The sequence below is a fragment of the Dermacentor andersoni genome, chromosome 1, assembly GCF_023375885.2.
Source record: "Dermacentor andersoni chromosome 1, qqDerAnde1_hic_scaffold, whole genome shotgun sequence".
Classification (NCBI taxonomy): domain Eukaryota; kingdom Metazoa; phylum Arthropoda; class Arachnida; order Ixodida; family Ixodidae; genus Dermacentor; species Dermacentor andersoni.
Window position 1 is genome coordinate 154737814 of NC_092814.1, and position 11661 is coordinate 154749474.

The 11661-nt window shown below is 50.1% G+C and overlaps 1 protein-coding gene across 1 annotated transcript; it reads left to right on the forward strand.

The window, feature by feature from the left end:
• The first annotated feature begins 5611 nt into the window (after positions 1-5611).
• LOC126546231 (alpha-(1,3)-fucosyltransferase C-like) lies at positions 5612-7741 on the forward strand. Its single transcript, XM_050194386.3, has 2 exons — positions 5612-5968; positions 6215-7741. The coding sequence occupies exon 2, from the start codon at positions 6229-6231 to the stop codon at positions 7630-7632; it is 1404 nt and encodes a 467-aa protein (XP_050050343.1). The 5' UTR covers positions 5612-5968; positions 6215-6228; the 3' UTR covers positions 7633-7741.
• The last annotated feature ends 3920 nt before the right edge of the window (positions 7742-11661 follow it).

Sequence of the window (11661 nt, forward strand, 5' to 3'; positions counted from 1 at the left end):
AACCAGAACTGCTAAGGGCTATTCTTGAGTTGGAAGCTGAGGATGACGAGCTGTCGGAATGCCTTGAGACCATTGAGGAGAGGGAGCGTGAACTTAAAGAACAGAAAGAGAAAGATGAGCATGAACTTAAAGAACAGAAAGAGAAAGATGAGCGTGAACGAAAAGAACAGAAAGAAAAAGAAGAGCGCGAACACGCTTTGGAAATGAAGCGTCTCGAGGTAGAGATGGAACGCGCTCGTAATGGAAGTCAGGCACACGGTGCAGGAGAACGAGTATTGTTCAAAATGACTGACCTGATGCGGCCGTTTAAGCTTGGAGAGGACATTGGTTTGTTCCTGGTTAACTTTGAGCGAACGTGCGAGAAGCAGGGGTTCTCTCGGGAAACGTGGCCACAGCGCTTGCTCACTTTGCTACCCGGCGAGGTGGCCGACGTAGTCGCTCGCTTGAATAGAGAGGAGGCAGAGGATTTCGACAAAGTGAAATCGAGTCTGCTAAAAAAGTACCGGCTGTCAGCGGAGGCGTTCCGTCGGAAGTTTCGGGAAAATGAGAAAGGCAAGAGTGAGTCATATACAGAGTTTGCCTACAGGCTTATGTCAAACATGCAGGAGTGGCTCAAAGAAGAGAAAGCGTCTGGTGACCACGAGAAAGTTCTGCAGTGTTTCGGGCTAGAACAGTTTTATAGTCGGTTACCTGAGAACGTGCGGTACTGGGTCTTGGATAGGCCAGACGTTAGTACGGTGGCTCGAGCCGCTGAGCTAGCCGAGGAGTTTGTGACGCGTCGGGCTCGTGGAGCTAAGGACGGTCAAAAGGGTGAATTTGGCTCCAAGTTTGAGAGGCCAAAGTTCACACCCATGAGAGCAAAGGGGGACACACGTAGTTCGGATGCGAGTGAAAGCAGTCCGACCGAACGTACGGAGACGGCGGCAACCGAAGCCGAACGCAGAAAGCGGTTCGAGACGAGGCAAGCGCGCGTTTGTTATACGTGCCAGAAGCCGGGTCACTTTTCGGCGCAGTGTCCAGAAACAAAAACAAAAGTCGTGTTTTTGTCTTTATGCAGCACTGACGAGAACATGAAGCTTCTCGAGCCTTACATGCGAGACCTCCTCGTGAACGGGAAAGAGTGCCGAGTGCTTCGCGATTCCGCAGCTACAATGGATGTAGTTCACCCCTCTTACGTAGAACTCGATATGTTCACGGGCGAGTGCGCATGGATCAAGCAAGCAGTGGAAGCTCATAGCGTGTGTCTGCCGGTAGCAAAAGTGCTTATTGAAGGACCTTTCGGAGCACTTGAGACGGAGGCCGCAGTGTCATCTATGCTGCCCCCCCAGTACCCATACCTATTTTCGAACAGGTCCGATCACCTCCTGCGCGAGAAGGGGCTTTTGTTTGGTGAGGCTAGCGTTCAGGCCTTAACCAGATCGAAGGTTCGGGAGCTCGCTGCAAAGGCGGTAGTTGCGGGGCCGACGTTGTTGAACGATGAAAAAGGGTCAGAGGCGCAGCATGCTGGTATTCAGAGCACGCCCGAACTGAATAAAATTGCGCCTGTAGCGTTAAAGGCACCAGATACTGGAGAGGAAATTCCCGATGCGGGAAAGTTAGAAGAGCTTCCGGTCGAGCTTCCGGGACTAGGCTCAGTGACGAACAGGAAAGACACCGATCAAGTCATTAGTGACTTAATAAGTAAAGCATCGCTGTCGCCTGAGCAGAAAACCGAACTACACCAGCTCTTACAAGAGTTTCAAGGTCTGTTCTCTGAGAGGCCTGGTAGGACTTCTGTCCTTACTCATGACATAGAACTTACCTCCCCAGAGCCAGTACGATCCAAGGCGTACCGGGTGTCACCCCGCCAGAGCGATATTATGGAGGCTGAGGTAACGAAAATGCTACAGCTCGGTGTTATTGAAGCGGGTGAGAGTGATTATACCTCCCCTTTGATTTTAGTTGAGGTACCGGGCAAGGAACCTCGTCCTTGCGTCGACTACCGCAGGCTTAATTCCATCACTAAGGATCAAATTTATCCGATCCCTAACATCGAGGAGCGCCTTGAGAGAGTGAGTAGCGCTCAGTTTATTTCCACCCTAGATCTTGTCAGGGGTTATTGGCAGGTTCCACTTACAGAAGAGGCTAGTAGGTATGCGGCGTTCATTTCACCAATGGGGACATTCCGTCCTAAAGTTTTGAGTTTTGGTTTGAAGAACGCGCCATACTGCTTTTCAAGCCTCATGGATAAAGTGTTGCGGGGACAGCAAGAATTCGCTTTACCGTATCTAGACGACGTAGCGATATTCTCCGCATCCTGGCCTGAGCATATGGCGCACTTGCGGGCAGTGCTAACCCGCCTGCGCGATGCGGGCTTGACAGTCAAGGCTCCCAAGTGCCAGTTAGCACAGGCCGAGGTTGTCTACCTCGGACACGTGATTGGTCGGGGTCGTCGCCGCCCCTCTGAAATAAAGGTGGCCGCTGTGCGAGACTTCCCGCAACCGCGCACGAAGACCGATATTCGGTCGTTCTTAGGTGTCGCCGGCTACTATCAGAGGTACATCCCCAGGTACTCTGATATCGCGGCTCCCCTAACGGATGCTCTAAGAAAGACAGAGCCGCAAACAGTCGTCTGGGATGAGACAAAGGAAAGAGCTTTTAGCGCCCTAAAGAGCGCCCTAACAAGCCAGCCTGTGCTACGATCGCCCGACTACACAAAAGGGTTCGTTGTTCAGTGTGATGCTAGTGAGCGAGGCATGGGCGTTGTACTGTGCCAACGGGAAAATGGAGAAGTAGAACACCCCGTCCTGTATGCTAGTCGTAAGCTGACGGGTCGTGAGCAGGCGTACAGCGCCACCGAGAAAGAGTGTGCGTGTATCGTGTGGGCCGTTCAGAAATTGTCATGTTACCTAGCTGGCTCGAGGTTTATCATTGAGACGGATCACTGCCCTCTCCAATGGCTGCAGACCATCTCTCCCAAAAATGGCCGCCTCCTGCGCTGGAGCCTCGCTTTGCAACAATATTCCTTTGAGGTGCGTTACAAAAAGGGGAGTCTCAACGGTAACGCCGATGGCTTAAGTCGAAGCCCCTAACGTGGGAATCAGCCTCAAAATTGCTTGTTACGGATGTTTTTCTTCCTGAGGCAGGATTTTTAACCTATTGCTTTTGTGTAGTGTTTCAAAGTGATGATGTGCTTTCTAGTGCAATTTTTCCGATTTGTGGACGCGTTCTGAGTGCTGCTAAACTACTGTAAGGAACTAGGCAGCAGTATAAAAGGGGAAAGAGCCTGGCAGGGCTTAGTGAGGGTTGTGCCATGCTTGCTGACTGAGCGGTTGACTTTCGGCGTAGTTCTAACGCTTGCCGGAAACGAGAACAAAAATGTCAACTCTCCCGAAGTCACTTTGCAGTGTCCTGTGTGCACCTGAACGTGAGAACGAGGCCTTCTCTGTGCGCTGCGCTCAAGAAACGCCAAAGGACGCCCAACTTCGGTTATGAGCATCATCGAGCGACATCCCTCCGGACAGCGGATGCAGTCCCCTGACCATCGGGATCTCCTTCCCCCGGCGGGGCGGTCTGTTACGTTTCGCCTACAACGCGCGGTAATGCCGGCGCGGATGCAACGGACGCCGGGGCTTCGTTCAAAGCGGCGGACATTTTGGCCCGTTCGACGCCGCCGCAACGCCTCCCCGCCAGGCGTGTCCAGGCGTGTTTCAGTGCCACGTGTCTTCGTGTGTGCGTGTGTGTGTGTGTGCCCACGCTTGTCAAAGCGCGGCAGCCGGGGAGCGGAGCTCCCCAAGTGAGGAGCCAGGAGGTCTGTCCGTCGGCGAGTTGGCGATGCGTCACTACACTCGTCTCAACATGTCTCTCGGCTCGACCGTGCTCCGCTGTCGCGTGGGCTCATGCTCCGCCGTCGCGTGGGCTCATGCTCCGCCGTCGCGTGGGCTCATGCTCCGCCGTCGCGTGGGCTCATCCCGTGACCTTACTTCTGGCCCGCGACGCCGAGAGTATAAGAGCAGCTGCCCCCGGACGCCGAGAGAGAGGCTCCGATTTGTTCTGTTGAGTTACGTGCTCTCCCGTCTCTCCACTTCGGTCGACCTGACCGGCCGCTCTTTTGCGATGTTAGAATAAACCCGTTGTTCTGTTACCAGTCTTCTCTTACTTTGCCGGGACCTTCGGATGCTTCCAGTGCCCCAGGCCGCCAGGCCAACGCTACCCTTGGGGCTTGCGACCCATTGGCAATAACGGGCGTCAGCACCGAGACCCCAATAGGCCGCTGACACGCCATGCGCTCGCGCGATGTTATTGAAACTTTGCAAGGGTGTACAGATTCCTAACTACACTGTTCAGTGGGTTTACGCCATGGTTCTGCTAGGATAGTTTTCCTATGTGATTACGCTTAAGCATAATGAAGTAGCGTGTGCTAAACGAGCGTGCCGCATATAATTAATAAAGAAAGGAACGCTAGGAAGCATTTAAAACTGGCATTTCAGTATAAAATAAGGAGCGACCAGGAATTTTCGCGAGTTCGCTGATATTAAGTTGAGATGCTGTAATGTTTTTCTACGACAACAGATAAATTTAGATCATGGCAGTGTTAGAGATCGGGCTAGTTGGCATCCCACGATGCAACTTCGTAGAGCTCGTGTACGCCTTTTCCCTGGTGTCTCGTCCTTTGTCTGCGCGCTACGAAGTTATACATTACTTCATGAACGCGACAAAGTATTCACAGCATGTGCTCACTTCGCCAAGCTTGCTATAGACGACCTTTATCGCTAATTGGCTTCGCAGCGACTGCGAAAGCGATCTGAGCAAGTTAACGGCGCAAAGGCCGCCAGTGACGTTAACGGGACGAAGAGGAGCGCTGCAAAAACCAACTCGCTTACCTCGTGCACTCGGCCTATAGCTGCAGTTTTCCATTGTTAATGAACCGTGGAGCTCCTTTTGCAACCTCTCAGAAATGCTGTGCAGGTTGTGGCCGAGGCTCAAAGCGAACAAAGTATTGGGAGGCCGGTGAGCACACAACCGGAGGAACAGGAATATTAGGGCAGATGGCTTGGACGCGTTGGTCGTCGTTCATAACGGCGGTGTTTGCGTAGTGGTCTTTACTCGTCTCTGTCCTTCCTTTCTTACGTTCGTGCACTATGCGAAGAGCGCCGTTATGAGCAAGAATAGCCGACGATATGGGAAAACAGTGACAAGGACAGCAGTAACCATGTCATCGTACAGCATTCGTAATGTCGTCTGTTGACGCGGTGGGACGAGCCGTCAAACTGGCTGAAATCATTGCAAAAACGGTGAAACCGAAAACTCCGCCTGTCGGCGCAGCGAACTACGCAGTCGAGCAAAAAAAAAAAAGTTGAATCAGTAGAAACATTTCATTTTTACACATATTCGCGTGAAATTATTATACATTTGCCAGATACGCGCAAAGTATAGCAGTTAATATTTTTAGCGCAAAGAAACAGAGGACACGAGAGAAGGCACACAGGACACAGCTCTGTGTCCCGTGTGCCTTCTCTCGTGTCGTGCGTTTCTTTGCGCTAAGAATATTAGCACGCAATACCAACTGGCCCACTAGTCTGTTTTGTTGAAGTATAGCAGATTTCTTACATTTTGCCTTATTTGCTTACCACGAAATTGGCGGAACTTGACTACAAAAACGGAACTAGCACTCACTGTCCTGCACCTGCTTTAATGTTGCGGCCATGTCCTCGTCATTCGTGGGAGAGGGCGGAGAGGCAAAAAAAAAAAAAAATCCGTTATGAATGCCAGATAGAAGTGGCTGCTTGTATTCCTTATCGGCACTAACAGAAAATAAAGGCGGCAGGAAGAGGCGAAGGGAGGACACGTGGCATGTTACGTACGGCATAAAAGAAATAAATGGCCTTCGCAAGCCAAACCACCGGACAGTCCCGTTCCCCAAGCAAAGCACGTCGTACCTGTCCGGCGGTTTATCAAGGCGGTTGGATTCCGGCGTCAACCGAGCTAAGTACGTTGTCTAAAGCATCCTACGCAACCTTTGCTTGCTTATTGCAACATTTCAGACGTAGCACTGTGATGAACAGTTCAATGCATCCGATTTTTAGCTAATAACGTGCTCAGGCCGCAGACGGGCTTGTGCAAATGCAGCAACGTGGTTTTACTGACGCGTCTCGGGGGGGCTGCTCCCAGTATGGGGTGAAGTGCAGGAAACGGCTGATTTATTTTACATCCATTCTTTTTTTCTTTCGTGCAGCTTCCTGACGAACCATGAGCGACAACGAACAGGAAACCGCCGCTCATAGCGACACCACCGAGCCCAGAGCAACTAGGCGATGCTTTACTTCGCGGTGCCTCCGACGTGCCGCAATCGGGGTGTTGGTGGCGGCGGCGGCATTGGGGATCATGTACGTGAAATACGTTCCGTCCACAGCCACGGAGCCCCTCAGCTACTGGTATCACTGGCGCCAGCGTCCTCCCAGCGTGGGTTTCACGTATCCCCGGATCTTCCTCTGGACCGGGGGTGACAGGCCTCCGGCCACGAAAGATCAACTTCTGCGCGAGTGTCTCTTGACCAATCCTCAGCGGAAGCAGTGCTACGTCACGAAGGACCCCGTTTACCACGTCGTCAGCGACGCCATCGTTATCGAAGCATCTCGCATGGACCCTTACAACCTACCGAGGCGCCGGCACCCGGAGCAGGTGTGGGTCTACTCTACTGTAGAGGGAGAACCTGCGACGCCGCCTTCGTGGCCCGTCCGGTTAGTTTCTGGTGTGTTCAACTGGACGATGTCGCGCAGAGACGATGCGGATGTTGTCGTTCCCTACATGAAGTGGCACTATCGCCTTCAAGATATCGTAATGCCTCGCGAACCCCTTCTCGAGGCCATCGATGCGAAAACCAAAAGTGTCGCTTGGTTTGTGAGCAAGTGCGAAGAGCCGCTGCGCAATAACACTGAAAGGTTTCAACACTATCCTCTACCCCTTAGCTCTGAAAATTTCATGATACACATAAATCACACATTCGATGTTTTCATGTTTTCCGATTGTGGTCGCCCGCTCTGCAATTCCCTTGACCAGTGCATGCAGATGGTGGCTGAGGACTTCTACTTCGTATTCGTGCTCGAAACCTCCCCCTGTTTTCATCACCCCACGGAGATGATATACGCCGCCTTCCACTACAACATCGTTCCCATCTACTTCGGCAAGACCAGCCTCGGCGAGAGCGTACCACCGGGTTCAGTCTACGACACGTCAGGGGAGCAGACTGCCTTTGATATCGTCGACAAGCTCAACATTATGCGTGACAACGTGGACGCGTATCTGCCGTACTTGACGTGGAAAGAGACATACGAGGAGACGTGGGAAAGTCCGTTGTGCGCGCTTTGCGACGTTTTGTACGCAAGTGCCGCGAATGCCTCTGCCACTGCCGACGTTTTGGCATGGTGGCGACGTCGCCCCGAGTGCGATTACGTCATTCCAAGCCCGGGCGCCCCCATAACTGAGACGAAGATTACCCCATATGGGATGTTCGTTGTTCCCGATGAGCTTGCTGACATCCGTGGCCGCATCCGCAGGCCTCCGAAAGTACGGCACACAACAACTCCAAAACCTGAAATCCCCAACAAGAACGCCGGGGAGGACTCGGGACACAGCCACGACGACATACTGTAAGGATGCAGGCTGTATTGCTGTTTTTTTTATTGCTTTCAGCCTTGACTTAATTAGACCGCTTTCACCACAATTCTCACCCACTAGGCGAATAAAATTTATTCTGTACCTACTTAGCGCAACTTCGTGTCCATGGCAGCCCTGTTCCGATATCCAAGTGGCGCCTCTCTGCAGCTTACTTCATCGCTTATCTTGGCGCAGTCCGCGGCCTTTTCTGTCATCGCTGCTCGATATGCTATTCAGATACTTGTGGTACGAGACTTGCATATTTTCCATATTTCAGGCTCCAATGAAACCATGATGTGCGCTGTCCATGAAACGCGGTATCATGGGAGCGCGGCGTTTTATGCAACATAGATTTTACGGGGCAGGCTGTTCGCTCCGCAACGGTTGAACTGTTTGATCCTGTTCGTTACGCTAAAAATGCAAGTGCCCCCCAAAAAAAAAAAAAGCAACCTGCGACTGGAATTCCTCCCCCACTTTTTTTCTCACAAAGGACTTTCCACAGCACAGGCGTAGCGAGCCGGGCACTTACGCATTTAGAAACGCTAGGCATGACACAGCCACCTTTTTGTACAGCGCTGCTCAGTGTTACTTCAGCTGATATATGGCCCTTATTCACTAAGCAATATTGTCATATGATAGACCCCACAGCATGATTGGCCAATGGCTGCTCCTAGTACCAGCCGCTGGCAATTCATGTTATAGTTCACATGGTGTTGCTGCTGTTCGGCCCATGATATATTCCTCAGGATTGTAAAGCTTTATGAATTCAACTCCGATAAGATATTTCGCTGAAGTGCAACAAGGATGACTACAGAAATGCGCCGCACAGCGACAGTGGGAAGCAATTGTATGGCTAGACTGGAGTTATCCCGAACATGTTTTCGGGGGAAACTTCACCTATTCCGTAACGAAAGTAGGGTCTACGAAACACTTCACTTGAACGCCGTCGGCGTTTGCATATCTTTTATTCCACGTCTCCCACTGTGTGGCGACTCCCATACCGTGTGCGTCAAGGCGTCTGTTGGAAATTCCCTGTTCTTGCATACCGTCACCCTGTTGTAGTGTCTCGGTCACCTTTGCTCGTGATCACTCTGCTGCGCCGGCATGCACCCGGCCCGGCTTATTCACAAACGCTACTCGACGCGTCGCTCTAAATCCTCCTGGGCATCGGCTTGCCCTTTCGAAAATCACCCTCAACTCGAAATTCTTCTCGTGTAGAAGAAATCTCGAGCGTTTTATTTCAGAACCTCGCAGTAGCACCGCAGCTACATTGAATCGCCCCTCGAGGTATAGTTTATGCGGAAACTTGGCGGCCATGCGATTTGACGTCGCTTGCTTCGTAGCCTTTTCCAAATGGGCGCCAGTTGCCTCCGTAGATTTTCCTTTGACGAAGTTGGGCGCATTTTTAAAGGGCGTCGTTTTACGGACCAGTTGACTCCTCTGGAACGCTTCAGCTACGGCGTGTTTCTTTTGCCGTGCCGACACATATTGAACGTGCTGTCAAGAGGACCTCCTCATGCAGTGCCGTGATTTATCATCTTACAGCTGATGACCTGCATTGGGGTATTCGTGCGAGTGCTCCAAAACTACTATGGGCACCTGTACCGTCACGTGTTTCTCGCGGCTGATCGTACGCAGCATCAGTTCAGGAACGGTGTGAAAGAATGAAAATGCGGTGAACTTTTACAACTGCCAAAGGGGGAAAGAAATCCTGTTTTTGCAGTGAATTCATCTGTGCTAGATGCTGCATGTGGATCTGACTGCGAAAGCAAGGTCGATCCAATAGGTCGCGAAGCTTCGGGCGAGAAGCAGTTCAGAACAAATTGTCACCGACATCAGCAAGGGTGGTTATTGAAGCGCGATTATGTTTAGAGGGAACAAACATTGGGAAATAAAAAAAAGCATTCTTTAAATTTAAGCGAGACACATTTATATTCATTCAACGAAAATAAAATTCCTTATCAATTTTATGTATGCGTGACGAGTAAAGAAAAGACAACCATTTCATTTGATCATTATCAATAAATACCTTTTTTTCAGTGCCCATCGTCGCCGCTATCGCTTGCAAAGCAATGTAGCTCTTGAAGTGTTCAGAAAGGCACGCTTGTAAAGTTCACCTGTTACAATACGCACCCCTAACACGTTGTGCTCTTTTGCTTGTCGACGTCTGTCTGAATTTGGTGATGCGGGTAGTTTCGTCGTTTCTCAACCTGTTCAGTAAAAAGTAGTGAGTTACGACCGCCAGATAATTGCTTACTTTAGTTGTTTTCGTGCGACTGCGCAGGCCAATGGGCTTGTCGTCCGACAACAGAACCAGCACTCTACATTTATAGCTTTCGTCGACTTCCAAAGCAACTATGTTCTGTTTGGGGGAGCGATTTCGGCACCCGTAAGGCTGATCTCTTCTTGGATCGCTTTCCGCGCTGAAAGCTCGAAACGCCGATCAAGTCTAATCACGGGGCATATAAATATATAGCTCTAATGGCAGACCACCAAAACAAATTTCGTGCGTTTGAGAACAAATTCCGTCACTTCTGTTTTTAACTGATATGGCGTCACAGTCTTTTTTTCTTCCGCCGGAAGTGTTCCCTCCTCGTACAGAAGGCGCTAAACCCTATGAACCGCCGAAGGGCCACCATGTTTTGAACGTATGGGCTTCTATCGAAGCTTCGCTACCAGGTATATTTACCTTGGAAAAATCGCCGGCATTCGTCCCGCCTGAGCGATTTGTACTCGCGTCGATCGTCATTGACGACTCTGAACAAAAAGCACGGCGAAACGTGCCGCAGCAAGGCGAGCTTCTATATCAAGTAGCAGGTGCATTCACTTTACTGTCCATAATATTTTCTACTTCATGGCAAATGTTTTATATAGAAACAAGGCTAATGTAACTTCGCATTGTAAGTGTTCTGTCGGTCGTATTGAGTCACAATAATTACGTGAGCCTTGCTTCCAAATACTGAGTTTAATTAGCCGATCATGCCCATGAAGAGCCGAGCCCAACGAGCAAGTAAACCCTAAAAGGGCTTTCAAAGTGAAATTTGCATGCATGCACAGCTGAATGGAATGTTCTATTTCAATGCAAAACAACAGAATAACAACATAACGGAAATAATGTTTGCATATCAGATTCTTCGTTGAGTAACGCAAAAAAAAAAAGCTGTAGCAGTGGCATAGCTCCTAATACGGGCAATGCTAGCACGTGCTAGCATATCTGTGTCCCATATCTTTGTTGGCAACACTCCTGCCATTAGTGGGTGCATTATGGATGTGTTACTTAGACTGTTGTATGTCGCTTTGGCTGCGCAAGCACCAGACCCACTAAAACAATGCTTCTTTCCAAACATAAATGAGAACAGCTTAAGCTCCTGAAATCAATAAAAAGATTCGTGTTCTAGAACCCATAAAATCTTAAATGCACTCACTACTACAAGTAAAGAAGGATAACGAAAAAAAATTATGCAGATCCAACGCACATCTTAGAATCTGTGTGAATTGAAGCCTCGGTGAAGTGCTCAATCAAATGCGATAAATTTGCCCATTTCATTCCAGCGTCTTTGGCGTAAAGGGAACTGGCGCGTGCACATGTGCTATCGCGCCCCCGTGTTACGCAATGTTAAACACGTCGCGACAATCTTGGAGCTACAGTTGGCGTTGGCACGGCGGAAGTGTACGTGCGATTGTGACCTAATGGTTAGAGCATCAAGCTGGTTCCCCGGGAAACTGAGATTCGATTTCACCTTCACGCGCATCAATTCCTTTTTTTTTTTTATTGCGATAGCAATTACATGGACACTCGAAGCGAATTTTTGCCGTGGGCATCGGCGTCGCCGTAAGGGTCTGCATATATTTAGGTATACGTATGCTATACGTATACCATGCCATGCCAAATAACATGCGTTATATACTGGTTATATTGCCACACCATTCTATCACTAAAGTTGTTCATACCAAGTTCTACATTCCTGACAAAATTATTTCTCAGAATTTCGAGAATGGCAGCCCACAAACAAATGTCATGAAACA